The sequence below is a fragment of the Oncorhynchus gorbuscha genome, linkage group LG25 (genome assembly GCF_021184085.1).
Source record: "Oncorhynchus gorbuscha isolate QuinsamMale2020 ecotype Even-year linkage group LG25, OgorEven_v1.0, whole genome shotgun sequence".
Lineage (NCBI taxonomy): Eukaryota > Metazoa > Chordata > Actinopteri > Salmoniformes > Salmonidae > Oncorhynchus > Oncorhynchus gorbuscha.
Window position 1 is genome coordinate 13,202,395 of NC_060197.1, and position 18,215 is coordinate 13,220,609.

Below are 18,215 nucleotides of genomic sequence, written 5' to 3' on the forward strand. Positions count from 1 at the left end.
AAACGGTGTTTCCTAAATGTTTCATTGCATATCCAAAGTACTCATGTTCTGCTTTGTCTCTGTCCTCTCTAACTGTATAACGTGGTGCTTTCTCCCCTCCCTTCGCTAAACAGTCGCATTGGTGTTTTGTACGCAGCTATAAGTTCGAAACGTCAATCCGATCGTCAGTGAATTCAACCAATAACCTCTCTCCATGTCCAGCGCGCCTGTTGTCACCCTCCTCGCAAGCTTCGGGTGACCCGCTTTCTGAGGCACCAAGCACAGGGACAGGTGTGACACACACACACACACACACACACACACACACACACACACACACACACACACACACACACACACACACACACACACACACACACACACACACACACACACACACACACACACAAGCTCATGTGCATACATACATTCAACCATGAAAACACATACCAACGCACACACACATGTACTCATGGTCACACACACACACACACACACACACACACACACACACACACACACACACACACACACACACACACACACACACACACACACACACACACACACACACACACACACACACACACACACACACACACACACACACAGTGCTGTATCTATTCTCTCTCTCCCCCTTCCCAGTAGGTTGTGAAGGAGAGTCCAACCTCTCCATGTGGATCTATGTGTTCCTGGGGAACGTCTTACGAGGGATCGGGGAGACTCCAGTGCAGCCCCTTGGGATCTCGTATATAGATGATTTCGCCAGGGAGGAAAATGCTGCATTTTACATTGGTAATAGACCAATTGGAAATGCAAACACATTTTAGATAATGTCACTATGCATGATTTGAAGTACAATATGTTAAGTCGATCCGACGGTCTGAATAAACTGCCTTTCAGTCTGATTCATACACTAAGGGCCCGATTCAATCAGATACGCTTTAGCCAACATCCGGATAGCTGATGCTTAATACTGTGTGCGAGGTGGAACTGCATTAGAGCTGTCAAATCCACAAGTGGCTCCCAGCTTAACACGTAAAGCAGGCATTGTCATTGGCTGCACAGAGTCGCTCTGTCACACCTGCTCCAGCTCCCCCTAGCGCCAGGCCACCCATCATTATACGCTGCTGTTACCGTCATTACGCGCTGCTGTTACCGTCATTACGCGCTGCTGTTACCGTCATTACGCGCTGCTGTTACCGTCATTACGCGCTGCTGTTACCGTCATTACGCGCTGCTGTTACCGTCATTACGCGCTGCTGTTACCGTCATTACGCGCTGCTGTTACCGTCATTATGCGCTGCTGTTACAGTCATTAGGCGCTGCTGCACTCATTGGACCTGGACTCCCTCTCTTTGTTGATTGCCCCTGCATATACAGTTTAAGTCGGAACCTTACATACACTTAGATTTAAGTCATTAAAACTAATTTTTCAACCAATCCACAAATTTCTTGTTAACCAACTATAGTTTTGGCAAGTCGGTTAGGACATCTACTTTGTGCATGACACAAGTAATTTTTCCAACAATTGTTTACAGACAGATTATTTCACTGAAATTCACTGTATCACAATTTCAGTGGGTCAGAAGTTTACATACACTAAGTTGACTGTGCCTTTAAACAGCTTGGAAAATTTCAGAAAATGATGTCATGGCTTTAGAAGCTTCTGATAGGCTAATTGACATAATTTCAGGTAATTGGAGGTGTTCCTGTGGATGTATTTCAAGGCCTACCTTCAAACTCAGTGCCTCTTTGCTTGACATCACAGGAAAATCTAAAGAAATCAGCCAAGACCTCAGAAAAATAATTGTAGACCTCCACAAGTCTGGTTCATCCTTGGGAGCAATTTCCACATTAATCTGTACAAACAGTAGTACGCAAGTATAAACTCCATGGGACCACGCAGCCATCATACTGCTCAGGAAGGAGACGTGTTCTGTCTCCTAGAGATGAACGTACTTTGGTGCGAAAAGTGCAAATCAATCCTAGAACAACAGCGAAGAACCTTGTGAAGATGCTAGAGGAAACCTGTACAAAAATATCTATATTCACAGTAAAACAAGTCCTATATCGACATAACCTGAAAGGTCACTCTGCAAGGAAGAAGCCACTGCTCCAAAACCACCATTAAAAAAGCCATACTACAGTTTGCAACTGCACATGGAGACAAAGATCGTACTTTTTGGAGAAATGTCCTCTGGTCTGATGAAACAAAAATATAACTGTTTGGCCATAATGACCATTGTAGTGTTTGGAGGAAAAGGTGGGAGGCTTGCAAGCCATTTGTGGCAAAATGGCTTAAGGACAAAACCCTGACATCAATCCTATAGAACAGGGGTGTCAAAGTCAAATGGACGGAGGGCCAAATAAAAAATTTAGCTACAAGCCGAGGGCCGGACTGTTCGAATGTTCATTGAAACATTTTTAAATGACGCATATAGTCTAGTGAACCTAATTGAACCTACTGAAAACCTAACAAATATATTCCAATATGATCAGATAAATAAAGCAATATTTTCTTATGGCTCTGTCAGTAATCTTTAATTTTCAACAGACACAAAAGACAAATTTCCTTTATATAAAAATCCCCATAACATGAACATTAAATGAAAGAAACCGGTATTCAAGGCACCATCAGTAGCCTATATTTTCTATTTTAGCAAAAGTGGGCTAAATTTACTTCAAAGAAAAAAACAATAATAGCAATTTTCTATCATCCACTCAACTGAAATATTTTTAAAATATAATTGGATTGAAATACAATAAAATAAAGTGCAAAAATCTATTAATCAAAAACAACACTTTGTTTAAGGAGAAGTAACATGCAGTGAAAACAAATATTAAACTTTAACTTTTAAACTTGAACTGAGTAAAAACTCTAAATATGTGATTGCACAGTAATGTTCACTTGTTTGAGGTTGAGGGTGATACTTGGTGGTGTCCCATCTTTTCCACAAGTTCATCAATGTTCGGGGTAAGGCTCTGAGCTGAGGAAATCCTCAGAATTGAGTGGAGGTGTTCAGCAGTAAGTCGACTTCTGTGTGATGTTTTGTTCAAGTTCATCAAAGAAAACAGTTGTTCACACAGGTATGTGCTGCCAAACATAGACAACGTTTGAGCAGCCTGGATGCGCAGCTGGGGCATTGTGTCGGGGAGGAAACGGGCGAACTCCGCAGCACCCACTGCCGCATATTTTGCCCTCAGTGCATCATTGCATTGGAGGTCAATCAACTCCATTTGGAGGTTTGGTGGTGAGCTTTCCACGTCAACAGCAAATGGGTTACCGAGCAGTTCCAACCTGCTTTTTTGTGCTTCAAAGTCAGCAAATCGGCGTCGAAAGTCAGCGGCAAGCATACCTATTTTATCAGCCAACTGTGTGCTCGGGAACGCACTGGTAGAGAGCTTCTCTTTCATGGTCTGGCAGCTGGGAAAGTGGCTCAAATTTTCTTTCCGCATCTGCGTCTCCCACAGAGTCAGTTTGGTTTTAAATGCCTTCACTGTACTGTACATATCAGAGATGACACGATCCCGACCCTGCAGCTGCAAGTTCATTGCATTCAGATGACTCGTAATGTCACACAGAAAAGCCATTTCACACAGAAACATTTCGTCTCGGAGTTGTGTTGTGTCTTTCCCTTTGCTGTCCAAGAACAGACAAATCTCCTCACGAAGCTCGAAACATCTTTGAAGCACCTTTCCCTGGCTTAGCCATCGCACCTCTGTGTGATAAGGCAAATCACCATGCTCCGTTTCTAACTCCGTCAGAAATGCCTTGAACTGGCGGTGATTCAAACCTTTGGCTCTGATAAAGTTAACTGTGCGCGTGATGATGCTCATTACATGCTCCATTTTCAAGGCTTTACCGCACAACGCTTCCTGGTGTATGATACAATGATAAGCTGTCAGCTCACCTGTCGCGTTTTCCTCTTGCATCTTTTCCCGTATCTTTGCCACCAGTCCGCTCCTGTGTCCACACATCGCAGGTGCTCCGTCGGTTGTCAAACCCACAAGTTTTTCCCAAGGCAGCTCCATCTCATTTACACATCTTGACACCTCTTCATACAAATCATGCCCCGTAGTTGTGCCATGCATAGGACGTAAAGCCAAAAACTCCTCTGTCACGCTTAGGCTGGAGTCCACTCCGCGGATGAAAATTGACAACTGGGCAATGTCAGAAATGTCGGTGCTCTCATCCACAGCCAAGGAATATGCAATGAAATCTTTTCCCTTTTTCACAAGCTGCTCTTTTAGATTGATGGACAACTGGTCTACTCTCTCGGCAATGGTGTTTCTGCTCAGACTCACATTTAAAAAGAGTTGCCTTTTTTCTGGGCAAACTTCGTCACAAACTTTAATCATGCAGTTTTTGATGAAATCCCCCTCCGTAAATGGCCGGGCTGATTTAGCGATCTCTTCTGCCAAAATAAAACTGGCCTTGACAGCAGCCTGGCCTTGTGATTTGGCTTTTGAACAGAGCCTGTCGAGATTTGAGGCCTCGTTTTAATTCCTCTGCCTTTTGTAGCCTTTGTTCCATGTCCATATTCTTGTTTTTGTCCGCGTGTTTCGTTTCATAATGTCGTCTCAGATTATACTCTTTCAGTACCGCCACACTTTCTCCACACAGAAGACACACAGGTTTTCCAGCTACCTCCGTGAACAAATACTCCAACTCCCACCTTGTTTGAAACCCCCCGGTTCTCAGTGTCCACCTTCCGTTTTGCCATTTTTGATGGGTATCTGAAAGTTAATTTTACTGTGATGCTGACAACTGCTGTGCCAATAAATATTGAAATGAAGCAGCCTACTGCTCGGTGCGTCACCGTTGCATTGTGGGAAATGTAGTATTGGTGCGTGTAAAAGATCTGCGGGCTGCCGGCTTGCTGCGGTCTGCGGGCCGGTTCTAATAACAAATCAAGATCATCCCAGGGGCCGTAAAAAACCTTCTCGCGGGCCGGATGTGGCCCGCGGGCCTTGACTCTGACATATGTGCTATAGAACATTAGTGAGGTGACCTGAAAAAGCGTGTGTGAGCAAGGAGGCCTACAAACCTGACTCGGTTACACCAGCTCTGTAAGAAGGAATGGGCCAAAATTCACCCAACTTATTATGGGATGCTTGTGAAAGGCTACACAAATTGTTTGACCCAAGTTCAACAATTTAATGGCAATGATACCAAATACTAATTGAGTGTATGTTTGACCCACTGGGAATGTGATGAAAGAAATCAAAGCTGATATAAATAATTCTCTCTACTGTTATTCTGACATTTCACATTCTTAAAATGAATTGGTGATCCTAACTGAACTAAGGGAATTGTTTTACTAAGATTAAATTTCAGGAATTGTGAAAAACTGAGTAATATGAGATAGAAGGAAGTTCCATGCAATAAGGGCTCTGTATAATACTGTACATTTCCTTGAATTTGTTCTGGATCTGGGGACTATGAAAAGACCCCTGGTGGTATGTCTGGTGGGATAAGTGTGTGTGTCAGAGCTGTGTGTAATTTGACTATGCAAACAATTTTGGATTTTCAACACATTAATGTTCCTTATAAAAAGAAGTGATGCAGTCAGTCTCTCTTCAACTCTTAGTCTAGAGAGACTGGCATGCATAGTATTAATATTAGCCCTCTAATTACAATTAAGAGCAAAACGTGCCGCTCTCTTCTGGGCCAGCTGCAGCTTAACTAGGTCTTTCCTTGCAGCACTGGACCACACGGACTGGACATTAATCAAGATTAGACAAAACTAGAGCCTGCAGAACTTGCTTTTTGGAGTGTGGTGTCAAAAAAGCAGAGCATCTCTTAATTATGGCCAGACCTCTCCCATCTTTGCAACCATTGAATTTATATGTTTTGACCATGACAGTTTACAATCTAACGTAACGCGAAGTAATTTAGTCTCCTCAACTTGTTCAACAGCCACACCATTCATTACCAGATTCAGCTGAGGTCTAGCACTTGAGGAATGATTTGTAGCAAATAAAATGCTCTTAGTTTTAGAGCTGTTCAGGACCAGTTTATTACTGGCCACCCATTCCAAAACAGACTGCAACTCTTTGTTATGTGTTTTAGTGACTTCATTAGCTGTGGATGCTGATGTGTATATGGTTCGATCATCAGCATACATTGACACACATGCTTTGTTTAATGCCAGTGGCAGGTCATTGGTAAAAATAGAAAAGAGTAGAGGGCCAAGAGAGCTGCTCCGCGGTACACCACATTTTACATATTTGACATTAGAGATGCTTCCATTAAAGGAAACCAATTTGATAGATATATCTGGATCCACAATATGGCAGAGGTTGAAAAGCCATAGCACTTAATTTAGGGCTAGGCGTCTCGCTAGCGGGGCAACTTCCTGTGAAACTGGAGGGCGCGCAATTCATATAAATAATCATAAACATTATGGATATTAAACATTTAGGTACATATAAGTGTATTATATTGGTTGAAAGCTTAAATTTGTGTTAATCTAACTGCACTGTTTGATTTACAGTAGCTATTACAACAAAAACATGCCATGCAATTGTTTGAGGACGGCGTCCCATATCAAAATATTTTTCTAACGTCACAGGTTTCATAAATTCACAAATAGAGATTAAATATTCACTCACTTTTTGAAAATCTTCCTCTGATTTGTTATCCAAAGTGTCCCAGCTATGTCGTTTTGTTAAATAAAATCCTTCTTTATATCCCAAAAAGTCTGTTTAGCTGGCGCCATCGATTTTAAGTAATCCACTCGTTCAACATGTAGAGAAAGGAATCCGAAAATCTACCCCTAAACTTTGTTTCAACAAGTCAAAATACATTTCTATTTACTCCTCAGGTACCCTAAAATGTAATCAAACTATAATATTTTTTTACGGAAGGAAGTATGTTCAATAGGAAACTTTTTAGCAGGTGCGTCCTGTCTACATGGCGCACGCAAACACGAATTTCCAAGACTCTGTCCCCGTACTAAAACTAATATTTCTTATTTGTTTTAGAAGTTACAAGCCTGAAACCTTGAACATAGACTGCTAACACCCTGTGGAAGCCATAGGAATTGCATCCGGGGAGCTAATTTTCAGTATGACCTTATACTTGCCATTCTAAGAGGATGGTCTCTCAAAAAATAATCTGGTTGGTTTTTCTTTGGATTTTGTCCTACCATATCTATTGTGTTATATTCTTATTTTAACATTTCTACAAACTATACCAATGTATTTTCTTTCAAATGGTACCATTTATATGCATATCCTGGCTTCATTGCCTGAGCAACAGGCAGTTTACTTTGGGTACGTCATTCATGTGGATTTTTTTTTTTAAAGGGGCCTAGCCCTAAGTTTTTTTCAACAACAGGTTATGGTCAATAATATCAAAGGCTGCACTGAAATGAGCTCACACAATCTTCTTATTACTAATTTCTTTCAACCAATCATCAGTCATTTGTGTCAGTGCAGTACACGTTGAGTGCCCTTCTCTATAAGCATGCTGAAAGTCTGTTGTTGATTTGTTTACAGAGAAATAGCATTGTATTTGGTGAAACACAATTTTTTCCCAACAGTTTGCTAAGAGCTGGCAGTAAGCTTATAGGTCTGCTGTTAGAACCAGTAAAGTCCGCTTTACCACTCTTGGGTAGCAGAATTACTTTGGCTTCCTTCCAGGCCTGAGGACAAAGACTTTCCTCTAAACTCAGATTAAAAACAGATAGGAGTGGCTATAGAGCCAGCTAGCATCCTCAGTAGCTTTCTCTCTTAAGTTGTCAATGTCAGGAGGTTTGTCATTATTGATAGTTAAATCTTTCCACCTCTCCCATACTAACTTAACAAAATTCAAACTTGCACTGCTTTTCTTTCATTATTTGTTTTTTTTCATACATGAATATAATTTCTCACTGTTTGTTGTGGGCATTTCCTGCCTAAGATTGTCCACTTTGCCAATGAAATCATTATTAAAATAATTGGCCACATCAATTGGTTTTGTGAGGAATAAGCCATCTGATTCGATGAAAGATGGATTTGAATTTGTCTTTCTGCCCATAATTTCATTTAAAGTACTCCAAAGTTGTTTTTTTCTCCATCATTCTTTATATAATTGATCTTGGCTTCATAATACAGTTTCTTCTTTTTGTTGAGTTTAGTCACATCACTTCTCAATTTGCAGTAAGTAAGCCAGTCAGATTTACAGCTAGACTTATTAGCTACTCCTTTTGCCCCGTCTCTTTCAACCATACAGTGTTTCAATTCCTCATCAATTCATGGAGCCTCAACAGTGCCTGGATGTTCCTCATTAATCACATCAGACCAACAACTATTTTTTTTACATCATCCACTTAAGAGTCACAGCAAAATGTTTTGCATGATCTCTTATACACTATTTTAGGCCCAGCTGTTGGAACCTTGGCTTTCCTGGATATAGCCACTATATTGTGATCACTGCATCCAATGGGTACGGATACAGCTTTAGAACAAAAATCTGTAGCATTAGTAAAAATGGGATCGATACATGTGGATGATTTTGTTCCTGTAGTGTTTGTAAACACCCTGGTAGGTTTATTAATAACATGAACCAGATTACAAGCACCGGTTATACTAAGAAGCTTCCTCTTGAGCGGACAGCTTGATGAAAACCAGTCCATATTCAGGTCTCCAAGTTACACCATCAAGTGTTTCACACATATTATTTAGATACTGACTGCTAGCACTTGGTGGCCTATAGCAACACCCCAAAAGAAAAGGCTTTAGATGTGCCAAGTGAACCTGAAACCACAACACTTCAATAACACTTGACGTAAGATCTCCTCTAAGCATTACAGGGATATGGCTCTGAATATATACAGCAACTCCTCCCCATAAGCATTTCTGTCTCTTCTATAAATGTTATATCCTTGTATTGCTACTGATGTATCATCAAATGAATTATCTAAGTGAGTCTCAGAAATGGCTTATATATGGTTGTTATCTGATGTTAGCAAGTTATTGATTTCATGGACCTTATTTCTAAGGCTACATATATTAATATGGGCTATTTTCAGCCGTTTCCTGGGTAGCTTATCAGAGATAGTCATAATATTGAACAGAGCAGACAAAGCAAGAGAAGAAAATACATTCAGCAGTCCATTAATCAATTGGTGTGTGTGTGTGTGCTACGGGGTTGAGGCTACGAAGCCATAGGCTTTGCTCTCTCATCCCTCCCAGGCTTCTGGGAGGGAGGGAGGGTGTACAATGAGCCTGTCGTAGCGGATGTACGCAATGTCCCGACGCACTCTGGCAGCTTTCATGGCTGGTTTCAGTTCTTTCCTCTTCTGGCGCACAGCTTCAGGATAGTCCTCGAGGAAGATGTACGTTCCTCTCAGGTTCTTGGCTCTTTCCAGAACAGCTACCTTGTCCTTGAACCTCAGGAACTTGACCACTATCGGCCTGGGCCTGTCACCTGGGCCGGTGGTGGGTTTTCCAGTCCTGTGGGCGCACTCCACCTCAATCGTCTTGTGGTCCATCTTCAATTTCTCAAATATCATTTCCCTCACTTTGTCCTCCGACTTCATCCAGGTCTCATTTAGCCTTGATTGTCCCTCGAGATTGTCTGATTTATCTGTTGTTGTTATCATGGATTCACACACAGAACTGAACTGATGTCCTCTCTCAATGACTTACAGATTGCTGTCATCTCGCCATTCTCCTGTTTTCAACTCGGTGAGCTGACCCTGGGAGAACTACAAACTCCTCTTTAGGTCCTGGACCTCTCTGGTCAGGTCGTCCATTCTTATATTAGTAGAATCCACACGTATTTGGACGAAACACTTGAAACTATTTTCTTGTTGTTGTAAGAACTGCTTATAGGTCTTTTTTTGTTTTTGTTTAAAAGATCCTTTACGTGTGATAGAGAGACACCACTGGCACTGTCCTCAACGGTACTTGCGCCGGATTTGGTCTTTGTCATGGTAGCTATCAACCATGACGGTCTATATTACCACACAGGGCCTTTCGTTAAAACGCTCTATATGTCTGCTCCTCTGTGTTGTTCTCTGTAGTAGCCTCGTTTGTTGTGTCGTGTTCATGTCCGGACGCTGTTCTTGTTCCGTTGCATGTCAGTCTATATTAAATAATTCACTCATTGTACCTGCTTCTCATCCCCTCCGTTGGGCGCGACACGCTTGCATTAACAGAAATGCTATGCAGCCATTTTTCGAACACTGGAATGAGATCTCGATTAGTATAATAAAAAATTGTCAGTATTTCATTGTATGATTTTTTTTTTCAATTTGAGCGTAGTTATTTCTATATATAGCCTACACTTTCTCCTTCTGAACTTCTAGCACAAGTGGAGTGGGTGTGGCTTTGACAATGAGCGCAAGAGCGGCTAATCACTGATTTGACGGCTCTAACCACACCGCCATAACCTCCTCTACGCGGGCGTCTGCTATCACCGGTTAATGCTGTATCGGATTGAATCTACCTCGTTGTGATAGCATGAATGGACGAACGGTCCATATAAGCAGAAGCATCTCTTTGACCTTTAAAAAAAAAATCACACAACAAATGTCTTATTGTTGACTTATGGACCTGGTTAGTATAATAAATCAATTGCTGTGTGTGTTCATGCATGCGTGTGCGTCTTTTCATATTTCAGGCTGCGTTCAGACCATAGCAGTCATTGGTCCTGTGTTTGGCTATTTACTGGGATCCCTGTGTGCCAAAATATATGTGGACATTGGATTTGTCAACATGGGTGAGTAACCGGTATCTACCGAGTATTCTGTCTAGGCCGCCTACACACTTTCGGACTAGTCAGTTCTCCAGTTTAGACAGCGACAGGGCATTCACCTCTGTTCTGTCACTACTAGACTAACAAACAGGGCTCTGAGTTAAGTTCATTGCCGTTCCTAGAGTGCACTCACTGACTGTGTTCAATAAGTGTTATATATGCGCATGCTTCTAGATTCTAGGTTATCGGACTAAATTGACTAGTGTGCTCCAGAACACTGCTCAGTGACGTCAGCTACCTAATTTGAGTAACCCATTTGAAGCAGGAGAGATGGTTAAGATATGCACAAAAAGCAGCTGTGCTGTGCTTGTTATTCTCTCCAGTAAGACTTGTTGCTAGGGACGTTACTAGTGTACTCAGTTATTCTCATCATGTATTTTGTCCCCAACAGTCACAGCTCTCTCTCTGTGCTTGTCCTCCCTGTATAGAGAGTTCTCTTGTTATATGTATGTACTGACATGTATTTGTCACTGATAGATGGACACACACACACTACATGTTAATGTTTTTAAATGTCTGTAAATTGTAAAGTCTTTTGTCTGTAATGTATTTTTCGTTATTTCGAACCCCAGTAAGCCTAGCTGTCACCCTTGGCCTCGGCTAATGGGGATTGTAAATAAATCCAATTCTGTGTCTCCCTTCGCTGTATAGAGAGTGTCACCATAAGCCCTGGTGATGCTCGCTGGGTGGGGGCCTGGTGGTTAGGTTACCTTGTAGCTGGGGTGATCACCCTGCTTTCAGCCATCCCCTTCTGGTTCCTGCCCCGTTCCCTGCCCATCCCATCAGACCGAGGCCCAGCCCAGTGCACCCCGGAGCAGACTAGCTTCATCAAAGACTCCCCTCTCCTGGAGCATAAGTACCAAGCCGACGAGCCAGCTGGCTTTCTGGAGATGGCCAAAGGTATTTTGTTGAATGGGGATAAAGTTAGAATATTTTCTGGTTTAGATTGTGATTGGAGTTTAAAAAGGCTTTTCAAAGTCTGTTCAGGTAAAATTGTATATTAAATTCAGGTTGCTTTGGATGAAATGACCGTAGTATGGAAAAAGGTAGACAAAAATGCCCATGACAACTGATGATGTTTTGTTGATGGTTTTTAATCTAGATTTCATACCAACGTTGAAAACCCTCCTGGGGAACCCAGTGTACTTCATCTACCTGTGTGTGACCATCATTCAGCTGAACTCTCTCATCGGCATGGTAACCTACAAGCCCAAATACATAGAGCAACATTACGGACAGTCCGCATCAAAAGCCAATTTCCTGATGGGTACGTAACGTTGGCCAATCATATTGCTTATATGGCTTGATCATTGTTGGGGAACGTTACTTTTAAAAGTAACTTATGTTACAACATGACTTACTATGGAAAGTAACTGGTTACATTACTTCTGCGTTACCAAAAACAAAAAGACCTCTGAAGATGCCTTGGTTGGTCATTCTTATAGGCCCAGTGCAGTCAAGAACATGTTTTTCCTGTGTTTTATATATATTTTCACACTGAGGTTGGAATAATACTGTGAAATTGTGAAAATGATGATAATGCCCTTTTAGTGTAAGAGCTGTTTGAAAAGAACACCTGAAATTTCAGCCTGTTTTGGTGGGATGGAGTTTTGGCCTGCCTGGTCACATCACCAGGTGGTAAAATAGTTAATAGACCAATAAGAAAGAGAGTTCCAAACCTCTGCCAAAACAAATCGTTTTCAGTTTCCCCCTCCCCGCTCAGACCACTCGCAGACAGTCTTAGGTAAATTCTTGCTTGAGAAATTGGTCTTTGCTAAGATAGTTTTGTTTCTTTTTGACTATTTTAATTAAAAACAATCACAGTAAGGTACTTCATTGTTACCCAGGCATGATCTGATATTGAGATAAAAACATCTGCGTTGGACCTTTAAGGGTCTATCAGAATTAGCTTTATGCACAATACTTTAGAATGGCTTGACTCTGACGACTGATAGGCCTAGTGCAAGGGTAGGCAACTGATAGGCCTAGTGCAAGGGTAGGCAACTGATAGGCCTAGTGCAAGGGTAGGCAACTGATAGGCCTAGTGCAAGGGTAGGCAACTGATAGGCCTAGTGCAAGGGTAGGCAACTGATAGGCCTAGTGCAAGGGTAGGCAACTGATAGGCCTAGTGCAAGGGTAGGCAGCTGATAGGCCAAGGGTAGGCAGCTGATAGGCCAAGGGTAGGCAGCTGATAGGCCAAGGGTAGGCAGCTGATAGGCCAAGGGTAGGCAGCTGATAGGCCAAGGGTAGGCAGCTGATAGGCCAAGGGTAGGCAGCTGATGGTAGGCAGCTGATAGGCCAAGGGTAGGCAGCTGATAGGCCAAGGGTAGGCAGCTGATAGGCCAAGGGTAGGCAGCTGATAGGCCAAGGGTAGGCAGCTGATAGGCCAAGGGTAGGCAACTGATAGGCCAAGGGTAGGCAACTAGATTAAGCCACGGGACTATTTTTGCAGGAATGGATGATCGGGGGGCAGGAACATTTTAATTAAAAAATGTAAACTTTATTTAACTAGGCATGTCAGTATAGAAAAAAATTGTATTTACAATGACAGCCTACGACCTGTATGCTCTAGTCGGCTGGCCCTCGCTACATATTCGTCGCCAGACCCACTGGCTCCAGGTCCAGGTCATCTATAAGTCTATGCTAGGTCAAGCTCCGCCTTATCTCAGCTCACTGGTCACGATAACAACACCCACCCGTAGCACTCGCTCCAGCAGGTATATCTCACTGGTCATCCCCAAAGCCTTTGGCCCGCCTTTCCTTACAGTTCTCTGCTGCCACTGACTGGAAGGAATTGCAAACATCGCTGAAGCTGGAGACTTATATTTCCCTCACTAAATTTAAACATCTCCTATCTGAGCAACTAACCGATCTTTGCAGCTGTACATAGTCCATATGTAAATAGCCCATCCAATCTACCTGCCTCATCCCCATATTGTTTTTATTTACTTTTCTGCTCTTTTGCACACCAGTATCACTACTTGCGCATCATCTGCTCATCTATCACTCCAGTGTTAATCTGCTAAATCGTAATTACTTTGCTACTATTGGCCTATTTATTGCTTTACCTCCTTACGCCATTTGCACACACTGTATATAGACTTTCTTTTTTTCCTATTGTGTTGTTGACTGTACGCTTTTTTTATTCCATGTGTAACTCTGTGTTGTTGTTTGTGTCGCACTGCTTTGCTTTATCTTGGCCATGTCTCAGTTGTAAATGAGAACTTGTTCTCAACTAGCTTACCTGGTTAAATAAAGGTGAAATAAAAAATGTAATTACAATCAGTTTTACACTGCAAATTGACCACAACTAAGCCTAAAAATAGGTTGTATTTGAAAATAACAATAATTTCATACCTTTATTACATTGAGAGACAATCACTTTTTTTGGGGGGGGGGGGGGTGATACTTAAGAACAGATTAAATTAAACTCTGTTTTATCTGAATTCCTTGGGATTTTACAGTGTTTTTTTACCCCCAGAAAATCAGTCACTGTAAGGTTTAGGCCTGCGGAAAACATGTTGCCGATCCCTGGCATCCTGGCCCATTGGCTACCGTCACAAATGGTTTCCATGTGTTTGATGCCATGCCATTCACTCAATTACATCCCTTCTTATGAGCTGTCCTCTCCTCAGCAGCCTCCACTGGTTTCCACATTTTGATGTGTTACAGCCGAAATTCAAAGTGATTCAATAAAAACATTTACACACAATACCCCATAATGACAAAGTGAAAACATGTTTTTAGAAAATGTTTCAAATGTATTGAAATGTAATAGAGAAATATCTAACCTACATACTGTAATTATTCACATCACTCAGTCAATACATGTTAGCATCACCTTGGGCAGCGATTACAGCTGTGAGTCTTTCTGGGTACGTCTCTAAGAGCTTTGCACATCTGGATTGTAGAATATTTGCACATTATTCTTTAAAAAATGTTTCAAGATCTTTTAAGTTGGTTGTTGATCATTGCTCGACAGCCATTTTCAAGTCTTACCAAATATTTTCGAGACGATTTAAGTCAACTGTAACCAGGCCACTCAGAAACCTTCAACGTCGTTTTAGTAAGCATTTCCAGTGTACATTTGGTCTTGTGTTTTAGGTTATTGTCCTGCTGAAAGGTGAATTTGTCTGCCAGTGTCTGTTGGAAAGCAGACTGGACCAGGTTTTCATCTAGGATTTTGCCTGTGCTTAGCTTCAGTCCATTTCTTTTAATCCTAAAAAACTCCCTAGTCCTTGCTGATGACATGCGTACGGTACCCATAACATGATGCAACCACCGCCATGCTTAAAAATATGAAGAGTGATACTCAGTGATGTGATTTGCCCCAAACATAACACTTTGTATTCAGGACATAAAGTTAATTTCGTTGCCACATTGTTTAGCGATTTGACTATTTTAATATTTTAATTCTGTACAGGCTTCCTTCTTTTCATTCTGTAATTTAGGTTGGTATTGTGAATTAGCTACAATGTTGTTGATCCATCCTCAGTTTTCTCCTATCACAGCCATTAAACTCTAACTGTTTTTAAAGTCAACATTGGCATCATGGTAAAATCCCTGAGCGGTTTCCTTCCTCTCCGGCAGCTGAGTTAGGAAAGACACCTGTGTCCTTGTAGTGACTAAGTGCATTGATACACCATCCAAAGTGTAAATAATGACTTCACCGTGTTCAAAGGGATATTCAATGTCTGCTATTTATTTTTACCCATCTAGCAATAGGTGACCTTTTTTTGTGAGGCATTAGAAAACCTCCCTGGTCTTTGTGGTTGAATCTGTTTGAAATTCACTGCTCGACGGAGGAATCTTACAGATAATTGTATGTGTGGGGTACAGAGATGAGGTAGTCATTAATAAATCATGTTAAACACTATCATTGCACATAGAGTGAGTCCATGCAACTTATTATGTGACTTGTTAAACGTGTGATTTCTCCTTCTCCTCCTATTGAGGCTTGCCATAACAAAGGAGTTGAATACTTATTGAGTCAAGACATTTCTGCTTTTGATTTTAATTTGTTTCTAAAAAAAACACAGAATTCTTCTTCGACATGATGGGTGTGTGTGTGTGTGTGTGTGTGTGTGTGTGTGTGTGTGTGTGTGTGTGTGTGTGTGTGTGTGTGTGTGTGTGTGTGTGTGTGTGTGTGTGTGTGTGTGTGTGTCAATGACACAAAATCTCAATTGAATCCTTCTACAATTCAGGCTGTAACACAACAAAATGTGTATAAAGTCGAGGGGTATGAATACTTTGCGAAGGCACTGTATAAAACTAACTGGGCACAGTAAAAGGAGAGCTCACATACAAGTATAACTGGCTACCAATCTGTTTTACACACAGATACAAACTTGGCAGAGCGATACGAAAACACACAAGTTAAGACGAGCAATAGCCTTTTCCAAACATGCAATTTATGAACCACAACAACCAGATTGTCTCGATACCAACTAGTTGAATTATTTTCATAGAAGTTATAGGAGCGTTGCCTTTTCAAAAGGTCATGGTGTGCACATTACAACATTCATGGCTCAAAGTCAAAATCAAACAGCTGACCTTCAATCACACCTTGTTGATATATTTCACTGCTTTCCTCCAAAGTATCGATTTAACGTTATAACGCACAAGGAAAAAGTTTGAAGGTGCTTCTTGATATGCAAAGTGGAGTTCTTTGCAGCTGACAGGCTCTTAACCCCGAGGCAGAGTTAGCATTTTACTGTGACGTTCCTGTCCTTTTCCCCTACCAATTCAATGTAATGTGAATTCTTCCACGATGTAAAGGCTATAATTGTCTCTGCCATCTCACTAGCTAGAAACAAAACAAAAAAAGGAAATGATATTGTAAAAATAATGACTTGCTAATTTGAAAATGTAAATAAGTAACTGATTAATTAAATAGAAAAATCTACCTGTTAAGTAACTCGTTACCACAGAAAAGTAATCGGAGTGCTCTAACCCATAATCCCTTACCCCCAACACTGGCCTTGATTCATCTCCTGCATGAGCTTGTTCAATTTAGATATGAAACTTAAAATGACTCGCTTTATGCATAGAAGAGCACATGCGTAGAAGAGCACATGCGTAGAAGAGCACATGCGTAGAAGAGCACATGCGTAGAAGAGCACATGCGTAGAGTATTGTTAATACTAGATCAAGCAGTAGGAGATCAAAGGTGCTGTTTTATTGAGCTATACAATGTGTTATGATTCAACCCTCAAATGTGAATGCTGATCTAAATAGGCCTCGTTACACTATCTACCTGGCCATTGCATGTTGTGTATGAAAGGGAATGCAATATCTAGCATAACTACAGTAATAGAAGGGACAGATAGAATATGATATCTGTACATTGATGTATGAAATGGACCAAGAGCTTTGGTCTTTGAGTGGGAGTTGGACAGCGCTACTGTGTGTTCTCTCTACTGTCAACTATATCAAAGGCTGAGTCTCAGGCGGTATGGCCTGGTTCTACTCTGCTGTACTGTATGTATGGGGCAGTATTGGGTGGTGGAATAGCACTGGCATAAAAGGTAGACTTTTAGCTACAGTGATATGAAAGGTAGCAAAAAGCTACAGTATGGTATTGTGTGAAAGTCTATGCCTGGTTTAGGGCTTTGGCTGGTTTACATGGTGTTTCAGTCCTATTGAACCTATCGTCAAGACCTTACTGCTGGCCTAAATCCTCCATGACTAGGAATTAAGAATATTTGTAAAGAATGAGACCCAGGTCTTAATGTTTACAGAGTGTGTGTTGTTTGTGTGTTTGTTCCAGGTACAATCAACATCCCTGCCGTGGCGTTGGGAATTTTCACTGGCGGCCTGCTCATGAAGAGGCTGAAGCTGAGCATCATGGGAGCAGCCAAGTTTGCGTTCGGCACCTCTCTGATAGGCTACTTCCTATCCCTCTTCTTCTTCGTCATGAGCTGCGAGAACGTCAAAGTGGCTGGGATCACGTTGCCCTACAACAGGTGGGGCACACACACACACACACACACAGAGCTCTGGGTAGAAGTTGCCCTTAAGTACATACAGTATTTACCCTCTTCTATTCCCAGCACCACAAACAGGTAACATGTTGGAGTGTGTATGCTAATAATTGCTCCTAGAGGACAGCATACCTCTAACACTGGAGAGATGTGGTCTAGAATAGCAAATCAGGGATTTCTCCCCCATGGTCCTGTCGAGGCTGTTTGCTGCTAATGTCAATATCAGAACCGGCACTGAATTTGGTTGATAACATTCATTGAATCGGTAAACGTAACATGCAACAATTTTAAGCGATTTTGCCGAGTTACAGTTCATATATGAAAATCAGTCAATTGAAATAAATTCATTAGGCCCTAATCTATGGATTTCACATGACTGGGCAGGGGTGGAGGGCATAGGCCCACCCAATCAGAATGGGGTTTCCCCCACAAAAGGGCTTTATTACAGACAGAAATACTCCTGTTTCATCAGCTGTCCGAGTGGCTGGTCTCAGACAATCCCA

General features: G+C 41.7%; 1 protein-coding gene across 5 annotated transcripts in view; it reads left to right on the forward strand.

Annotated features, from left to right (window-relative positions):
• Positions 1-18,215, forward strand: part of LOC124014538 (solute carrier organic anion transporter family member 1C1-like) — a 64,243-nt gene that overhangs the window by 31,335 nt on the left and 14,693 nt on the right. For 3 of the 5 annotated variants that reach the window (XM_046329651.1, XM_046329650.1, XM_046329648.1), the window contains 6 exons: positions 137-270; positions 625-774; positions 10,595-10,693; positions 11,381-11,629; positions 11,832-11,996; positions 17,499-17,694. In XM_046329651.1, the coding sequence (XP_046185607.1) occupies positions 137-270; positions 625-774; positions 10,595-10,693; positions 11,381-11,629; positions 11,832-11,996; positions 17,499-17,694 (993 nt within the window). The remainder of the gene's footprint in view (positions 1-136; positions 271-624; positions 775-10,594; positions 10,694-11,380; positions 11,630-11,831; positions 11,997-17,498; positions 17,695-18,215) is intronic. The other 2 variants (XM_046329652.1, XM_046329649.1) reach the window with 2 other exon arrangements.